The sequence below is a fragment of the Cyrtonyx montezumae genome, unplaced genomic scaffold, assembly GCF_038088225.1.
Source record: "Cyrtonyx montezumae isolate F1298 unplaced genomic scaffold, pur_monq_1.0 scaffold_7, whole genome shotgun sequence".
Lineage (NCBI taxonomy): Eukaryota > Metazoa > Chordata > Aves > Galliformes > Odontophoridae > Cyrtonyx > Cyrtonyx montezumae.
Window position 1 is genome coordinate 12764823 of NW_027072078.1, and position 20263 is coordinate 12785085.

The 20263-nt window shown below is 43.4% G+C and overlaps 1 protein-coding gene across 3 annotated transcripts in view; it reads right to left on the reverse strand.

Moving 5' to 3' along the window:
* Positions 1-658: 658 nt before the first annotated feature.
* The window catches only part of CHN1 (chimerin 1), a 79356-nt gene continuing 59751 nt past the window's right edge, over positions 659-20263 (reverse strand). For all 3 annotated transcript variants that reach the window (XM_065751425.1, XM_065751424.1, XM_065751426.1), the window contains 6 exons: positions 14787-14871; positions 5023-5196; positions 4243-4320; positions 2984-3121; positions 1918-2023; positions 659-1087 (listed from right to left, as the gene is read on the reverse strand). In XM_065751425.1, the coding sequence (XP_065607497.1) occupies positions 916-1087; positions 1918-2023; positions 2984-3121; positions 4243-4320; positions 5023-5196; positions 14787-14871 (753 nt within the window). In that variant the 3' untranslated portion in view covers positions 659-915. The remainder of the gene's footprint in view (positions 1088-1917; positions 2024-2983; positions 3122-4242; positions 4321-5022; positions 5197-14786; positions 14872-20263) is intronic.

The following is a 20263-nucleotide window of genomic DNA, read 5'->3' on the forward strand; positions in this document are numbered from 1 at the left end:
AAGCGTTCACATCAGCAGTCTCATCAGAACCAGCAGTGCCATAACCTGCTGCTTGTAATTCAGAGGCTGTTGAGAGCAAAAGGAGACAAGAATGAAACAAACAGTATTTCTGAAATGCACTCGCAAAGTAAAAAGAAATAACTTGAGTTGTTAGAGTTCTAAAGGCAAAATTTAATAAATTAATATACGCATGCCAGATAAAAATACAAAATTACAATTGAAATAGCAATAATAATAAAGGAACACTGCTCAGCATTGCAGATTTTGCTGCAACCACCATAAACATCATGGAGAATTACTTAAAAAAAGTACACATTTTGTTTCTGTTAAAAACAAATTACTATATGATGAAAAAAAACCTGAAAGAAACCCAAGAAGAAATCAGCCAAAACAGTGGCAGAGAACGATATGAAATGCCAATACACTGCCAGAGGCTCCATTTCACATAAGTTGGCTTTCTTTTTAGTATCAGAAACCAACTACATAGAACATAAAAGCAAATTCACAACAGGTTTACACTGAGAAACATGCTGAATTACAACCACAAACTATCCAGAACAAAGATGCCGCACCAGGTCCGTTGTTTTCTTCATGGAATGATTCTCACCAGAGCAGGGAGAACAGGGAGCAGATCATGCAATAGCTGCAGGCTTCTCAGTTTTGTTTTTTTTTATTTTCACATGATAAACACCCAGGATTACTAGTACTGGAAAGTATGTGTTCAACTTTTTCAACATCAGCTGAATGGCACTACAGAAATGACAAAGAGTTCCTTCATTTTTATCCTGAATACATCGAAAGCTCTAGCAAACATGGAATTCAACGACAAGAGCCATTAAATTACTTAAAATATTCCTTCATCCATAGAACACTGTCGCTTCCTTCTTTTTTTTTATTACAAAACCCCCAAAATATTCAAAATAAAATGTCTTCATTTTTTATAAGCATCTCCACCACAAGTCTCTGATAACGGATGTCATTCAAGGCAGCCATCGCATCCAGTTCTGGCGCTCTCATAAGAGTTGGTCCAAACACGATGCCCAGGTTCTCTGCGCTCATGAGATTTTCCTTTTCATGAAGTGTCACTCTGTAAGAAAGGACAGGGTTTTTTCACTTCCTGTGAGGGAGATGCTTCCTGAGCAAATACTGACTGCGTAGCCTTAAAGAGCGCTGGGAAGGAGAAGCTGGGAACAATTTTTTCGATCTGATGCATTAAGTGCAAGTATAAAAACGAGTGCATTTCATCACCCTCCTACTTTATCATTCACCTATGAAACAAATACAACGTGCAATGTTGACTTGCTAACTGGAGCAGCAACTGCAACTCCTGAGCTAGGTAAGGAAAAATTATCTTTGCTCATCACAAGCAGTCAGGTGGGTGTTTGTTTGTTTTTTTGTCCATGCCTCTGTTCTAAAACTTCCACTTGACATGTCACTGGAATAAATGAATAAATGGGCAAATCAGGCGGAAGCCCTGCAGTTGAATTCTGCCTGAAGTCCTCTGCAGTCAATGTACTCCTACTTGGGCAAGAACAAAAGAAAAAGAGCTTAAAATCAAATTGATTTTTTTTTTCCTAAGGAAAGGGAATAATTCTTATACATTGACAGAAGTTCATGTTATTAGAGAAACTGAAATATTCAGTGCAACTTAAAAAATTGCACAGATTCATCAGGCAGGCAACTCTTCTGCTTCAAAGCAGTGGTCTTTTTTGACTTACATCCTTCAAATACTTTGTGACTGTTTTAAATGGGGGTAAAAACCAGTGCCTGGGGGATAGACTGCACCACAGTGAATACTCTCCACCACAGCCAGCCTCCAGAAGCAACTCCAAATTTGCTTTGCAGAATTTGGTGTGCCTTGCCCAGACTTTTCTAGAGGTCTTGACATGGACTTTGCTTAGCAGACAGTCTACCTACCTCTTCAAATGCGCCATGAGATACCTCAGTGTTTCACAGTGTGCAGGCGGCAGCAGTTTCAGCGCCTCGTGGAGAATTTCCAGCTGTTCATCTGGATCGGTGGTTTCTGAAACACAGATGTTCATGGTCACCAGATGCGTGGCCAGTACTCACGCACAGCAGGACAGGAATGGCAGCTTGCAGGAGAGCAGGACCTCACAGCTCTCTTGGCCTGTTCGTTTACTGGACCTATCCAAACGGAATAGATTTGCTCATCTGAAGCTCAGAGCACAGTCAGGACATGATTGTTTTGGGCAGAGAAAGCTCCTCTCAAATTGCGCTCCACTAAATGATTCCACACAGCTTACTAAAAAGAATTCCCCCTGCAGATCTTGCTGACTGGACAAGTTTTTCACACATAATCCACAGGTGCAGCCCTGGAACAGCAGAAGCTACAAGGAACATTGCCATCAGCTTCCCTGGCTGTCTCTATTCTGCTTGGAAAGAGCCTTCTCCGGGGCAGCAGCAAGCCCAGCATCCGGCCCTTCCCTTCTTCTCACAGCTCTCTCACACCTCTCCAGGTGTGCTGGTGGGCCTGCTAACTGGCAGAGATGGCTCGTGCAGCTGGGCTGAGATGCTCCAGCTGGGCTTAGTGGCCCACTTGGAGGCTCATCAACTGCGAGACCAGCCTTGACAGTGGCCTTATGGTACACACTTATCAGCCTGTAGAAACAAACAGCTTCTTATTTTTTTTAAGCATTTTCATAAATCGCTTCCTTTCTAGCAAGACAAAACCAAAGACTTTTAATATCACTGTCAACAACTAGGAACTCATGGAACACATGCAAAGCAATGGAATCCATGACGTGTGAGAGAAAGGAAGCATCGCCGGTGACTAAGGGGAAGACAAATGTGCCCACAGTCATGTAACACCATGCGACTGTGTCATAATGTGCAGCACACATTTACTCCTGCAATCCTTACTAAATAGGGCGTGCAGCAGAAGTTTTGTGGGGACAGCCATTAAATCAATGGGCGAGTCATGCACAGAAAGGAAAAGAAAGGGAGGAAAATACATTATACATACTTGCAGACTCTATAAACTTTGGGTAGGCATCATACGTGATGAGTGGAATTGGCAAATCCCTGAAGTACAGTTTAAGTGCACCAGTGATAATATTGATATCTTCATACATATTCACAGAAATATCAGCCTTCTCCCCATCTGTGCGGAGAAGGCAAGGACATTAAAATCTTAGAAATATAAACAGATGTAAAACAGCATTCAAAAGAAAAAACATATCTTGCCTAAGCAAACATTATTAAACTGGACAAAACTTTGGGTTTATGAGCAAAACTGTGTGTTACTGGACTGCAAAGTTCATCATTTCACAAAGAAACTTACTGTTTCTTCACTGAAAATGATTTTAAAAATGTTTTTTTTTCCCCAGAAAAAAAAAAAAAAACTGCCTTCCTCTTCTAGCACTGTGTTGTAGAAACGTGTGGAAGTTGAGCTATTTCTGTACACACTGCATTGCCAAACAACACATTTGTCAGCACTGCATGGGAAAGTAGGGAAAGTCTGAGAAAAAAAAAAAAAAAGGCAAATGAAACCATCTTTATCCACAGCCTCTCTGTTTCATAAGAAAAACATGTGTTCACCATTTAGCTACAGCACACTACCTACTCCTGACTGCAGCAGACACGGATCCAAAATTTGGCTTCTGCAGCACAACTCCACCCTGCTAAGGATGCAGAGGAGGCAGATGTTGTGTGAATAGGTCCAGTTCTCGGCTGAAGCAAGAGGGAGAGTTTACAGAATGGATTTTGGCCTTGATTTCTACTGGGATAGGGGGACTGCAGCTCTGAAGCCTGTAATTTTCCTACTGCCTTTTGTCAGAGTTTGTTCTCACTGACTTCCTTTAGAGTGTAATAATTCAAACTTTGTTTGCATGATTGTATTTATCTTATTATTTTGAAGCTTTCATCCAGAAAGATGCATTTAAATTGCACAGCCCTCTTAAGGCACTTCACCACGTGCCCTGTCCTTCCCCCATCCGGCTGAGCGCAGTTTTACTTGCAAACTAGGGCACTAGTTCAGAAAGCTTTACCATTTCCTATGTACGTGGTCACTGAAGCACAGATACTGATGGAAAGAGAAGAGCAGATTCGGTAATAAAGGCCAAAGAGAATCTGATATGCCTTTCTGATGGAGCAGACCTCCCTGCCCTTCTGCCAGCACAGCCCCCGACTCCCTCTGACCGCTGGCACAGCAGAGCATGAAGCAGACAAGGGCTGCAGAAAGGCTGTATCTATTTAACGTGGCAACACAAGGGAAGAACATACCTCTGTCAAATGCCATTTTGACATCTTCAATAAGATCACTAAATCCTGAGACTCTGTACAGTCCTTCAGAATTAAGACCTGCAGGGAACATTTCAACAAGATTAAAATCGGTATTAATTTTACAGTTTCCTTTCACCCAGTCCTTTCTTTGTCAGGCTTTTCATTTAAGGGAAGAAAAGCAGATCAGTTAGCCTGATCAGACTTTTCTTTCGGAATGAAATCTTAGCCTGCCCTTTTAACCCTGATCCTTGCATTAGCTGCTTCCTTATATCAGCACTAAATTATGTTTATGCAAACAGTTTAAGAGCTGAAGAAACACGTTAAGCCAATTACAGCAGATTTAAAAATATCTGAGATTCATGTATGAGATGTTCTGTCATCATTTTAGAGCAAAAACAAATATTTTAATTCTAGAAAAGGATATCTGTAGACTGCGGGAACTAGCAAGAGGAAACACATCCTTGCTAACTGGCTTTGATTCTGGCACATTCACTTGCTTTTCTAGTAAAAATACCACTGGAATGACAGGTGCCAATATGTAACAGTAAAGTAGTAATTGTCCATTAAGCAGATTCTAGCAAAATCTATAAAATTATAAATGACTATGAACCATGAAATGATGCGAAGTATAATGTTAACAGTGTAGGGTAAGTGTCAGTCGTAAAATGTCTTGTGCAAATCTGTTTTGAGCAATCATACGCTCAGCAGAAACCCAGATGACCCAGATCAATCTAAACGGATTATCAGTAAAGCAACAAGAGCCCATTAACTACGCCTTACCTCGGGATTCAATCTCCCTAATGCACATGTCTACCACCATAGGTCTTTTTGTGAAGTGCGCTTTGACGAGCGTGGTAAGGTCACAGCTGTACACTTTTTTGACGTGCTTCAGGTCTGGCTTGCAGTCATTTGGGACCATCTTGGAACACTGCTTGTGCACATTTAAACCACAATCTGAGGGAAAAACGAAAGGACAATTAGGCTGGTGTTTGATGAAGATGGATCCTGAGATCAGGGCTGCTGAGTGCGCAAGGACCCCGACCTGATCCTGCAGTTGCAGCTTCTGCAGACCAACAGGCTGGGTACACAAACGTTGCTGGCAGTCATCAGAACAGTTCCATTCACTTTAAAAGTGACTTTGGGAGGATATTCCATTTATTTATTTATTCATTTGTTCATTCATTCCCTTATTACTTTTTTATTTTTAAGCATAAACAAACTACACAGCAAAAGGAGGATGAGACTTAGCCTAAGTGAAACTCAGTTGTAATCAGATTATGGAAAAATGTTTGTTCTGTTCAAAACCACACAGAACACACTATTCAGGGTTTGGGGAAAAAAAAAAAAACTCCACCACATTTATACAGGAAACCAACACTGATGACACAGCACAGCCCCTTTCCGGCTAAGCACAGGCTGCTACCTCTGCCAGCAGCAGTGCCCAGCCAGCAGCCAGCTCCCAGAGCCCTGAACTCACTGCAAGTTCTCCAGTTCTGCAATGGAGCCTTGCATGCACATGGGAGGAAATGGCAGCCAGCAGGAAGAGTGGCACAGTGCAGTCAAGGCCAAGTGCAAGCTGCAGTCAGCATTCAGCGAGCCCCCAGCCCTGCCCATTGCCTCCATGTGGCTCTGCTGCTGGGCCCAGCTCCCTGTGCTTCCACAGCAGTGGAATGAAGGGATGTGGACACCTGAGGCATCAACGCCACAATGGAAATCTGTGATTTCCCACTGCAGTACTGAACAGCTCTCTGCAGAGATTCCCCTTGGATTCTGCCAGCAGTTTATTCGCATTACTGCTAAGAACCTTGGAGCACATCGGCCAGAGGGATGAGGGTGGCTCTGCCCAGGCTTTAAATACCACCAGCTCTCCATTTCAACAGAGCTCTGACAAATCAGCTCCCTCGGGGCTATAAATAGGGAGCCCGAAACTCTTTGGAAGCCTGTGACCTGAATCTTGCAGCATAATCCTCAGTGCTTCAGCTCTAAAATGGGAAGGGGATGCTCTAGCTTTCTCTGGCATAGACATTCATTGGTTGTTTGTGGGAACGCAAAGAAGTCCCTCACCTTTTAGAGCAGGGTTTGAACGCTGCGCTGTCAGGGGGAGCAATGGCTCCACTTTCAACAGCAAAGAGAAAACAAAATTCTGAGTAGTGCTAGCAAGCCAGAACCATCCGTTCTACTTCCAGAACAAGGATTGGCGGTGGAGGCAAAATAACGTGGAGCCAAAGAACGAGGGGCAATGCCTTTAAAGCACGCACAGAAGGGAAGCATCCTGACATCCCACAGGAAATCTTAATTTCTCTTGTTTTGAAACCCTATATTTGCGGTAGAAGTAGTATTTACGAAGGTGAGTATCACAGTACACAAATTCTTAAGGAATTTGCCACAAGGAGCACCTACTCCATCAGGGTGAAAAGTTTGGAATATTAAAACATCTCTCAGAAATGCTGTCAACATCTGTCAAAACTGCTGTCTACAAGACTGGAAAGGCTCCATTTTGCTCATGAAGACTCACTAGTGATTTCCTGAGTGCAAATTAGCCACTTCACATAAACAGCAATATAGCTTAGAGTTATGTTTCTGGGAAACCAAGGCTAATTAAGACTAAAATACATAAAAATAGAAAAACATGCTTCCAAGCATCTTATACTTGACTTAGAGCAATTATCACATTCACTGAGCTCATCCTAATTATATTTACATACAAGAAACTTTTATTTCATTAAAATATCTAATTTACAGAGACGTTTCCTATGTGGAAACCTTGCTTCTGAAAATAATTGTGTTATTGCTAATCCCACAGACTCAAATAGGCTTTGGATCTGACCTCATTAATGCCAGAATTACAACAGAAAATGTCAACTTTCCTTCTCCGTCTTCTGTTCCTCCTTTACACTTGATTGGATTTTATGTACTGACCCACTGCTTAAGGGCTTACAAACACTCCTGAGAAACATTTAAACCTAGAAATACTTCAGATACTGAATGCTTACAAAGCACATGAGCACTGCTTTCAATAACACCATTGGGCTGCGCAGTATCTTTCTAAAAGTCAAGGCTCTTTAGCTCTTACGTAAATGTAGGAGACTCACTTAAGCAACTTGACAGCAATATCTACTTGTAAGAGATTTCAGTGTATTTGCAATAGAAAAAATGCTATTTGTTTCAACAGATGAGCTGAAAGTCCCCTGTGCTGTGGTTTCTATTAGGTGGATCCCTCTCCTGAGCTAACAGTCACGTCTCAGTCACTGGTCTCTGACCAAGCTGACAGCCAGAGTCATGCACGGCTGAAGGACGACCGTCTGTCTGTCTTACTAACTCAGACAAGGTAGAAAGCACACGGGCAGAAGGTCAACCCTTTGCTCCACAGAGCTGTGTGCAACGCACCAACCTTCTGTTCTAATGATATCCAGCTTACTTGTTAGTACTAGAAGACAGCAGTTACACTGCAAATTGCGTATTACTAAATACAATTGCCCTCTGCTCTCATTGCAGATGCTTCATCAAGGTTTTGAAAAACATTACTTGAGCATCTGCTAGAAAGGAACAGGAAAGTGTAGACCTGATTCTCTCTGTGTGATTCCGCATAGTGAAACCTTGGGTCTGCCTGCTTTGTCCGCCTATATGTGCATGACCTGTCTGGGTTTGTTGAGTAAGACCAAGATTCTTTTGATTTCACTTTTAAGGTCTATTTATGTCTAAGAAATCCAGAGTGGCTAAGTTGGCATTAACAGCTTTACTCCCTAACTACTGCAAAGTAACAAAGAACCTTATCATTTCTTACAGAGTTCATCAGAGCCTACCCACTGACCAGCTGCATAAATTAAAGAGGAGTGAAAGAAAAACTCTCATAAGCATCATTATCTGCCAATAAATCCCATGATAACACAGGGCAGATTTAAAATATGCAGCCATGACTCCCGTCAGGTCAACAGGACTGGAATGGCTTGCCTAGGGAGGTGGTTGAGGCACCATCCCTAGCGCTGTTCAAGAAGCGTTTAAATGAGGTGCTAAGGGATTTGATTTAGTAGTTGGGTAGGGATAGTGATAGGAGGATGGTTGGACTAGATGATCTTGTAGGTCCTTTCCAACCTAATGAACCTATGAACCTATAAAACTTCCTCTGACTTCAGTTAATCAGAATTCCACCTTCACAGGGATGATTTCTCCTGATTTGAACCACAAGTCACGTGTGCCATTCCTTTCCGTAATGCTAGCAAACTGTGGCCACCTTTCAAATATACACAATGCAACCAAAAAAATGCAGTCATAAATTCAAGAGCACATAGGAAGTCTGGAAACTTAGGAAAAAAAGAGTCAGCTTTAAAAGTCAGTGATAAGCTACCCTGGCTTTAATAGCATATTGATCTAGGAGCTCAGGTAGGCTGTGACATTGCTTCTGTGAGAGCTATTAAATCTAAAACCAGCCTGACAATACTTTCCCATGATGCCCAGAAAAAGGTTTTGCAATATTTAAGAAACAGCTTATACTGATGTTAGTCCACTGGGCTGAAAGGACAAATAAGGTGTTCATATTAACGCATGAGCACAACCAAGATATACGTACTGTAATATCACCCCATGAGCACACATCATAAATATTTGCAGAGACTAAAATATACTGAGCTGTCACTTTTTGTTATCAGGCTGATTCGATGTTAGTCAGTTTTAGATTTCCTTTGGTTCATGATATACTGGGTAACATGGCTGCTGATCGTGCTCCTCTGGAATTATACCATACACTACATACATCATTCTAATTAGATTTCTGAATTATCCCAAAGAAAAATTCATGCACTTGGCCACTGTGACAAACGGCTTTATGAGCCCAAAGGTAGACGTATCTTACCTGCAAAAAGCCTGCAAGATTTGCTAGAGATGAGCAGTAAGGGTGGGAATGATGGCACAGCACAACGCCTCGTGCAGGACCACTCGCTGTAGCACCTGATGGCTGTGGCCAGGCCACCAGCTGCAGGAAGCTCCCTGAACTGCAGCTGATGGGTTCTACTCACACAAATCATTGGTGTTGTTACTTTTGCAAGGGTGAAAAGGCTGGAAAGGAATTTGCTCTCATCAATCAGTCATGAGCTAGTAGCTTTCCTTTAATAATTCAGTGCTCTTTTCTGGAGTAGGGAAAGCAATGTTTTCAATTCCCTCAGACCCAGTGTGTGTAAAGAAGCATGTTGGTGCCCCAGCAGCTCTTTGGGCTTCAAGCACAGGGCACATGGCTGTTCTATGAGGGTCTGCCCTCCACAGCAGAGTTCTCACCCAGCAGACAACCTTCCTGCTGTACTGCCCTGCCTCACACATGCCATTTGTCAACCTACAACACACATCCGGGGGCAGCCTTTGTCCCACCAGAGTCCTAAGCAATGCCATTACAAAACTGCTTTTAGACATATGTATAGGATACCTGAAACCTGCGAGCAATCATACCACTCTATGGTGCACGATAAGGGTACATTATTCTTTAGGAAGCAATTTCTAGAGGGCAGCCGGTTACTTGGCAACAAATTTTCCTAATACTACAGAAAAAATCTAGGCTTATGAAATACAATAAGAAAAAAAGCCTCTCAAACTAAGCCAATCTCCCCCCACCCCAACCAAAAGAACACGTACGCCTGTGCTGCAAAAGCCGATTGCAGAACAGAGATGAGATGTTCTTTCTAGAGAATACATTTGGTGGAGGAGGTTGGATTTTTATGGAAGTTTTGAAAGATCACAGGCAATTTGGTCAGAAACTTCCCTGGCTGCGGGCCATGACACCTGCCTACCTCCTCCACAGCTTCCCTGCTGGGCTGCTGGCTTGCTTGAGGCTCCCAGGTCTGTGTGGGCCTGGAGATAAAGCCGTTCTTAGGTCTTACAGCTTCAGCTTCCCCATGGGAACAGCTTCCCCATGGGAATGAGTCTGAGGCAAGGCTCCGTTGCCTGATTAGCATTTCAAAACATTACAGCTAATTCCTCACAGGAACACCACCAGAATCTGTGCATCACCACCCACATGAGGAGGGCAGAGGCTGCTCTCCAAAGAGCATCCTTCCCACAGCCTCTGGCCCTGAGCTCTGCTTCTTGCAGCTCTGCTTTGCTATTGTTCTGGTTTTGGGCTCTGCACAGTCAAGGGTACGCATCTTAACTCTAGATGTGTTTTTTAAGAAACAAGTGCGGACAGAATGGAAGTTTATCGTGCCCAAGGCATGCCAGCTACCCTGAGAATGGGCAATACAATAACAGGGCAATTTCCCTGCCTTCCCCTTTGCTGAATTGTACCACAAGTGCATCAATTATTCTTCTAGCCATAAAAAGCATAAGCTCTGTCTGTGCCTCCACAACTGCTGCCTGAGGATGGGCAGCCTCCTTTGGGGTCTCCTTCATCTTCATGCACCAGTGGGGCAAATGGGGACTGTCCACCAAAAGAGATTTAGTAGCAAGGCCAGCATAAGCTGGTTGCCCCTACAGGGATGGTCCAGCTGCAAGCTTACTTCAATCAGCTCTTCAGAGAGAGGTCACCTACTCCAAGGAAAGCAGAAGACAGGCAGCTGCTCCATGGGTGGCAGGCAAGGTAAGATGGCCCAGAGAACGTCTAGCTAATTAATGATCTCACATGAGCCTGTTTTAAAAAACCTGCTGATTAAATCACTTCTTAAGAACAATAAGCAAAAGGGTATGGAGGAAGGAGCTGATTATACAGCGCCTTGAACATTTCTGATGGGCTGTGGAGGGGACAGTGCAAACATAGCCCTTGACAAGTCTGCTAGTCCACAAGCCTGCTTGGAATTACACCAATGTAGCAGTAATGCCTTACTCTAGGCTCTGATAACACACCAGTATCCATCAATGTTTCTGAGTCTTATATGTTTATACCATTCACAAAATTAACACCCTGGTGCTTATCAGAACAGTATCCAAAGAAAATTTTCTATGTTCTCTTTTGAACACATTCCAGGCAAAGTGCTGAGCACAGTAAGCACAAGGAGATTTACATAGGAGGAATATAATTAAGAATACATTTTTTAAGTTTTTGTATTGGATTTGGAGCGGGAGATACTCTTAAGTCTTCATTAGCTTCTGCTGAGCTTCGATGTTTACACAAGCTGCTGGCATTATAATTTCAAACACTTCTTCAGTTCTACTTACGGCAAAAGCCCAAAGGAAAGCATGCTGGAGATGGAGCACGTCATCAGAAAATGCACGCTCCTTGCATACAGATGAGACTTTCAGCTCAAAAGAATTCTAGGGGCCTCTGGCTAGGATGCAAAAATTGGAATCATGACCCTGTAGATGCCTGTGGTAAAGATTCGCTCTAAACAATCAAACTTTTCTTTCAAGAAGCTGAGGAAATAAAGATAAAATTTCAGAGAACAAAATTTAAGGAAAAAGAAATGACTCATCTTTTGCTCTGGATGAATTTGCAGCAGAAATCAGAGACCAAGTCCAGCAATTTATTTTCTACAGGATCCAAAACCTGGACATGGCCCTGAGTCTTAATTTTAGAAGATAAAATCTTGCCATGTTTTGTTACAAGCACTAATCCCAAAACCTTGGTAGTCAAGACAGAATCCAGGGCCTTGCTTCAGCTCATAACCATGGCTCAGGTGGCAGGAATGGTGGCTACAGCTGTCTCTGATCACTCTGGAAGGGAAAAGACATACTCCTACATCTCCAATAAAGTTTGACCTTGGGGATGAGCTATGGAGAGCCACCTTCCAGAGACTAAGCACACCAAGCATTGCCTGAAAAGGCAGAGAACACTCTCAAGGTTGTATTTTGGCTGAGGGGGACACATTCAGTCATGCTGGCCTGAAAGAAAGCGTGAGCCAGGGCAGTTCATGTTGCTAAGGCATCCTCACTGGTTGCTATGGCATGCATACAGTTACAAGTGTTTGGTTCTGGTTTATTATTTTTCAAAGGATTGGCTTGTTTGCGTAACAAAAGCTAATCCATCAGCCATTACAAATAAGCTCCACTTTTTCCTCCAGCTCCTCCTCTTCTGTTCTCAAATGGATGACATTTATCTCTGTTGTCAGATCTTGGACTCTCCCACATGCCTATGGCAGCATGTTTTTGTGCAGGAATGGTTGAGTGTAGCCCATGCAGTAATCCCTTTATATTTGTTAAACTTATCACTTCTATACAGACAACAGATTCCTCTTGAGAAGCGCAACTGTCTGATATAAAAAGCAAATACTTTAAAAATACAAAATTACATATAATCAATGCAGCTTTGCTCATAGGTATTTTCAATAAAATGATTGCATACATCACAAAATAGATTTTGTGGATTTCCCTGGAGTGGCATCGAAACCCATTTGAATGCAAGTGGGCTGCCTCCTGCTAATAAACTGTAATTTTTCTTTGAAGGATGAACTTACTCCAGAAAGCAATGGCCTTGCGTAGCACCCTATGTACATGCCTTATTATTTCCACATTAGGTTAGTTCAGAAGCAATATTACTTTGTTGTTTTTTTATTAAACTGAGACTCGTGCACACTCTACACAAGGGGTGGCACTCCGGCCTGTGCTATTCCACGCTATGCTGGCAGTGGTGGCTCCCCTGGCCATTTGAATGGGAGTTCGAAGCCATCTCCACACCCATCCAACATCAACACTCCGTAATTGCAATGGACACCTCACTGCATTGCCTCCCAGCAAAAACCACACTGTCTCAGAGTGTGCCTTCCCTGGCCACCACTCATCGTGCTGTGGAGGACAAGATTCAGCCTCTGCTCAAAGAGCATTTGCCCCTCAGTGGCTGTCGGGCTAGCTGAGCAGTACCAGGGACAACTATCCACATCAGCAACCCCAGACAGTGAGCGTGGTTGTGCAACGTGAGATTTTAAACTATTGAAAAAGTCATCAAAGGTGCTGGAAGCTGCCCACACCAACACGAAATCTTACAGAACACAGAAAGCCCTAATTATAGTCTCCGAAACTATGAAGTCATCTAATACACATATGTTCCTCTGGACTGTCAAGGAGGAAAAAAGAAGGCAGGCAGTATTTATCATCCCCGTAAGGAGGAAAGAAAACCGCTCCTTGGAAGTTTTTAGAAAAATCTGTGTAAAACCAGCAAATCAGCTCCACTGTAGATAAGATTTAAAAAAGCATCACAAACACTTCAGCTTTAATTATAAAAACAGTATTGTTTGTTACTTCCACACTCCCACGGAGCATTGTGAGCCTTCACACTGTTGGTTTTATTGGTATTCCAGCTCAATCTCACGTATGAGAAATCTCGAAATGCCTAGTGTGTTTTTCCTACAAACCAAAACTTTGCATTCTACTCTTTGAGTGAGAGAGGAAGATGGCACATTTACAGGCTCATATGTGGGCAAAAAATAAATACTTTATTCAGAAAATCCCTGAAGAATAAAATCACATTTCCTCTTTCTCTTTTAGCACTGCACATAGATCCCGTGCAACATTAAAAGCAGTGAGAACTAGTGAGTCTTAATGCAGCAGTGAAGGACAGGGCTGCAAATAAATACTCAGGAGGAGGAAATACAAAGAAAGGAAAAAACATTTTCACCAAACCACTTCTTAAATCAGCATTGTTTCCTGGACAGTGCAGAGACTGTTGATAATAACAGAATACTGTGTTTCAAATAATTCTGGGAGAAAGACTTTAAAATATTTAGAACCTGTTTGTCTATTAATTAATTTGTATTTTATTTTGGAGTTCTGTGATAAAGAGCTCCTTTATTTGCTTCAGACAAGATTTCAGAAACCTTTAGAAGAGCAGATTTTCTTAAATTAGCTTGAAAATTCAGTTTCCAGGGCAACATATGCAGGTCTTTATACAACAACATTTCTTCGCACCGCTTATATAAATGCGGCTGCTAGAATGTCATACTTTTAAATTCACTAAACTATTCTGATCACTTTGATCCTTTCTTGCCTTTGAAAAAAGCTGACCGTCCTTCCTTTTCAGAAGAATCACATCAATAAAATTGCTAAAATGTTTTACTTTGGAAAGGCTTAATCCCAGAAACGCCTGCAGTGACAGCCACGTGTCTAACACATTTATATCAGCACCTGCATGCTTATGCAACATTTTTGTTCACATCCCTTACCATCATCCTCTTTCTTACTATCGCATTAAGTTTGCAGGCCCAGGACATGACTTAGGGTGTATGGCACACTGGAAGTCCACTGCACTAGACAGAAAATGAACCCAAATACCCATTTTGCAATTGCAATGTGATATTTGCTGTTTGTCCACCCTGCATACAAAGATTCTTGGTGAGTCTCTCACACCTATCAGTAAACATAACGCGTTATAAAGTTGATAAGGTGAAGAACACGTATTTTGTCCCCCATTCTGAAATGAAAATAGAAAAAAAAACCAACTGCTGCTGTTTCCCCCACAAGCACTCCAGAGCTGCTCAACACAGGGACCTGAAACCCTCAGCAGCATCAGGAACATGTCTTCATGGACTTTGGCAGGTATTAGATCACACCCTTGCCGCACGGGTGTATGGTGAAACATGCTGCAAATACAATAGTGACAACAATCGGGCTGACTTAAGTAAAGGAATGAGCATTACCTGCACACTTGACTCCCTGAGCAATGAGGCCCCACATAAAGTTGGCGCAGTACTCACACCAGTGCGGGCCCCTGAACGTGTGCACCTGGAAGACAGTAGCAGAAAGGAAAATTACAGAGAATAACCCAACTGTTTTATAAACATCAACAGCAATGCGTCTCAGCAAGTCAGAACTCCTCTTAGAAGGCACTACATATATTTGCTGGAAGTTTCTCTTTACCATTGCATTAGAGGAAGAAGTATCTGAAGGACTGAACAGCTGAGGGGCCTGCAGTGCTGTGGGAAAGTGCTGCCCATCCCATGCCACTTGGAGCAGCAGGACTGGGGCTGTGGTCTGCTCTCACACTGTGCTGCTCCGGGATGAGCAGTGATGGTGCTCCTATCCTGCCTGCCAGCACCTCTCCGTCCAAGCAAGATTCCAGAGCCAAGAAGTGATAGCACGGAGCAAACTTCCATAAGGGATACGCAGGGTGATGAGTGCTGGAGTAGCCCTGGGTAGAAAGCATCCAGCCTGGCAAAGCACCAATGCTGCATGGACATCCCAGGAACACCTCAAGGGCTTTCCAGTTCAGAGCAGCTCTGAAAGGAAATTAATTCTCTTCAGATTAATGCCACGTATTGGTAAATCTAGGAGAATCTACTAAGTGAAAACAAGAACCCACTGACCCAGTAAGAAATTCAACACCAGGAAAAGAAAAAGCCAATGCTGCTTTCAGTCCAAGCTCACATGTGAGCTGCAAATCCTGCAGGCACACCACAAACTGCTTTGGGCTTTATTCTGATAAAATGCCTGCTGTAGGAGACCATGGGATGCTTTGCAGAGATAACCCTCGCTTCGTAGCCAGCATGCAAGACTTCGCGTGTCTTCCAAGAAACTAGTAATCATGAAGTAATGAAACTTGCAGTGAAATACAATAAAAATGCATGAGGATTAGCTCAGTCAGTTCTCCAGTGCCACTTGGCAGAGAGCACCCCTTGCACCAGGTGTACCCAGCAGCTGGACCCCGTGTAACACTCTTCTAACAATTGCCCAGCAGCCCAGGCAAGGTCCTGCTTTGCCTGCAGACATTCCTGCATTTGCTGCCTGCCAAGCAGTGGCAGTGGGCAGGTTGCTGCACTGCTCCAGAGAGCTGCTCTCAATTTCCCAAGGCACTGGGTAGCTCCCAGTCCTGCTCACTCTGTGCCTTGAGCATCTCTGGAGGCAGTGCAGGGAGCTGTGTGCCCCAGCCCAGCAGCTCCAGCAGTACAGTGCCATCCCCACCAGCTCTGAAGGTGGGATTGCTCCCTCCTCACAGCTCCAGCTGACTTCCATGATGATGACAAGCCTGTCAGCAGCTGCAATCTCTATTTTCTTGTTTCCACTCCACACAAAGAGATTTTTCACACCTTCTTCTCTATTACCCACCTGCGCTACCCACATCCTCCTGACTTTCTTGCTCAGCCCCGTGCTTTTTTCGCAGACTTTGTCAGCCTTCCCTTGTCAGAATAAGCACGTTCTAATCTCCTCAAGCAAAATGCTGTGCTTTAATGCCTGTGGGAGCAACACAATTTCTGCAGGAAACAAAACCTGACTTGCAGTCACCAGCAAGGGCTGGGCTCAGGCTGCCTGTCCCAGTGGTGGTGGCTGCTGCGACCCAGAAGCAACTCAAAACAACAGGGACAAGACAGACTTCTCTGCTCCCCTCCTTCCTACCAGCACAGAGAGTATTGCTCCTTTCATGAGTCCCTACCTGGCCTCTGCCCTTCAGGATCACTGTCTTGGGATCACTGCTCTCATCCCATGCAGCCAGCCTCCATCCAAATGGTGCAATGCCTCGCTGTATCATTTCCTCAGAATATTACCCTCTCAGGTGAACATTTGACCTCAGCCTGCTTAGCTTTATGCTGTCCCATTCAAATTATTTCCTTATTTATTAATCTGAATGCAAAATAAAAATGAAATAAAAACTGTGGGTGGGTTTTTCTGTTTTCCATAATGCTTTGTCTTGCCTTGACCTTTCTCTGACATACCAAGGGAGGTTCCCCAGCAACATTAATTAGGGGCCCTCTGGCCCACGATGTCCTTCCAGCCCTGGTGCATGTGACCACACAGGACCAGTCCTGATGCCTCTTTTGGGGTCTGGAAGTATTGCTGCCTTCACACAGAGCCCAGCAGTGCCAGAACATTCACCATGGAGTGGAACTGGAGGTCCAGCCCTGCACAAGCTGAACACACAGACCACTAGAAATGAAGTCAGAGGCATTAAGCCATGCCAGAAAACAGCAAGAAGTGGTCTTCTGAGGCCTGAACAGCTCCCCAACTGCTTCACCCTGCAGCGTGGGGCCAAGCAGTATGCTAGAGAGGAATATGTTTGCATCCCGTTGCTAGCAAGAGGGCCAGCACCTGCAAACAATATTGAGTCTATTGCATGACCCTTTAATATAGCATTCTGATTTTTATATTCAATTCCCCGTTCTAAAAACCTGCCAAGTGACTTATTTCAAGACTAAAACATGCCTTTCCAGAAAGTTTTCTGACTACGCACCCAGCAGATTTCCAGAGATCCTGATTTAAATTACAAGGTGTGTCTTTCCCCTTATAAAAAGAGCATCTGCCATATGCAGCTGTCTTATAAAATGTGAGAGCACAAAACTGCCAACTTGGGCTTCATATCTCCCAAATCTCACTCTCACTCTCGTCCCAAAAATCCTCTTCTCTCCCTCTCCACAAGGTTTCAAGTATGAGTGATTTTTTAAAAAGGGAAAAAAAAAAAACGGTTGAGCAGGAGAACAAGATAAATTGTTTTTAATCTTAACCTATAAATTTCCAGGGGGAATATGAAATTTAAAAGAAAAATCTAATTCTAGATAATTTTAAGGGAAAACATCTACTTCTAAAGTGAGATAAAATCCAATTATTAGGCTGTCCTGCAAGTCTGAGGATAAAGAGGAGCCTCACATTGGCATTTTTATCTTGAACTCTCCCACAACACCAGCAAGTTACAATAAAGGGGATTGTGATCTCACATAGGAGGAAAGTGCTTTTTCAGGCTTGAAAGACATTTTCTTACACACCAGGAAAAATACCTCACTGCTGTTGATTAGTGATTATGCATGTTACAGAATATTATTTGTTCTTTATAAGCAACGTTTTAATTAAATGCAGAAAAGAGGCAAACTCAAGAGAAGCAAATTAAAAAATGATGTGCTGACTGATGACAGTCTATACCACAAGCTGGGAGCTTCTCAAGCAGATCTGATAATTCTCAGGCTCTGCAATAGTCACTGCTGAAGTTACCTACGTATCTCATAAATACACCTACTTCTTACGCTTTTTGTTTCTACTGGGCAGTTTTTTGACTGCTACCAGGAATGAGCCAGAAGATAATAAGCATTCAAAACTGGGGGAACTGCATTATATAACTTGTCAAGCCAGAGACAAGAAGAACAGGAGAATATCAGCAGAGTGCTTTGGAAATGTGACGCACAAGAATGTGATGGATCTACGCAGCTCGAGCAGGGCAGAAAGCAAGGCTGGATCTGACAAATTACATACATGTAAAATAAACACTAAACTCAGAAAACAGTCTTTCTGACAGCACAACAAACCCACCCCTGTTATAGGCTGCCATGCTCTCCCTGGACAGCAGCACCATCAGGAGCCATGCTCCATATAGAGCAGTGTAACCTCTTCCATAGCCCTCCACATTGAGCTGCTGGCACGAAGAATGGGGTTTGGAAAATCTAGGCAACATCGCTGGGATTAAATATACTGATTAAAGAACAGATGGAAAAAGTGTTGCATCTTTACCTTCTCCCAGAGCACCCTGCTATGGATGGCCTTGGTGATTGAGGAGGAGACCAAGCTGGCTGAGAGCTGAGCAATGGCACGCACGAAGCACCTGCACAGCATGGTGCTCTCAAGGTGTGGTTCTGCTGGCTATAGCAGTGTCTTCCACACAAACGCCTAAGGATCGTGAGATGCTGCTGATGAAGCCTGTCAGCTCAGTGGTCCTTGCTGAATTGCAATTCCATCAACCGAATTCTGCCTGTTGGGACTCTACCAAGCTTTTAATTGGATGCAGGAGGCATTGTAAGTCTCAATTAAAACGATAACTCAGCCTGTATTATTAATGTCTGTCTCCTCAGTCACAGCTGATTTCATCAGGCACTAGGTGTACCCATGCTGGCACCCAGTAGGCACGCTCTCTTTATGTACTCCAGGTCCAGACAGAGCTTGTCTGGATGTGAAGGGCACAGAAGAGAGATCAGCAAGAAAATGAACTGTCTCAACTATTGGTTTGGCCAATGCCTCAATTCACTGTTTGCATATATTAACATTAGGCAGGCCCTCTAAAACAAGGGTCTCAAACTTTCCAAACATTACAGAACGACTTTCCTACTGCGAGGCAAATGTTGCTGCTGATGAGTAATCTCAGAAACAAGAAGACTGCCATGACAACACGCATGGCAGAGCACAGCTGTAAGATAATTCACCATCATGTGAAGGTATAGCAGAAATTAGTGTAATGAGAGTATTGGAACAAACCACCAAAAGCAGAGCTGACTGCCTAACCTAGCTGTGGTGTTACACACGTGAAGCCAGCCTGGGACTGGGGCAACGACTTCATCCACCAGCTCCAGAGAAGGAGGCTCTGGTTCCGAGCATCAAGTATAAATAGCATGGCTATGGGCTGTGGGCACAGACACTAATGCTGAGCAGGCAGCCCTTCCTCCTGGTCCTTGCTCACCCGGAGCCCGAAGCGCTGTCACGTCGCGTTGACGTCCTGGTTTGTGCAGATCCTGTCAGCAGAAATGAGAACAACTGGAAAATGGGGTTAGGTTCTGCTCTAAGAGAGCCAAGGCAAAAAATGGCAGAGAGAGTAGCAGGCTGTGTGCTTTTTTCCTTGTAAATGCAATGAAACTGATCGCCTTTCTTTCAGAATGGAAGGACAGATTATTTTTCAATCAATATCTAGAAACTGGAAACACTATCCATTTCATTCCAGGCCTAAGTTACTTAACACCTGTGTCTATACACAAGATTCAGAATCTATAGGTGAAAAATCAAATAAAATCTTTACAATTGAAATAGTATGTACATATACATGCCATACACACTCCACGTAATGACATACACATAATACAAAGCCTCAACAGATCCTTAAAGTGCTTTTGCTCCAGTGCTACATCTAATATAGAGGAAAAAAGCATTGATGAGAGCAGAAGCAGCACTCTCTGCCCCTGGAGGCACTACTGTCCAGTGCAGAGGATTTCTGAGCCTTGCCACTTGCAAGGCAGGCTGCTTCGTTTCTCTGGCCATGCGTGTGGGAGACTCGCAAGAGTCACAGCGAACAACTTAGAAAGCTACCAGCAAGGTGGGATGGAATTACAGCTGAAATACTGATTTAGAAAAATAAATAAATAAATAAATATCCCAAAACAGTGGCAGATTTTGAATTCAGGGAGTAGCATTCAAAAACCAGAGAGGGTTAAAT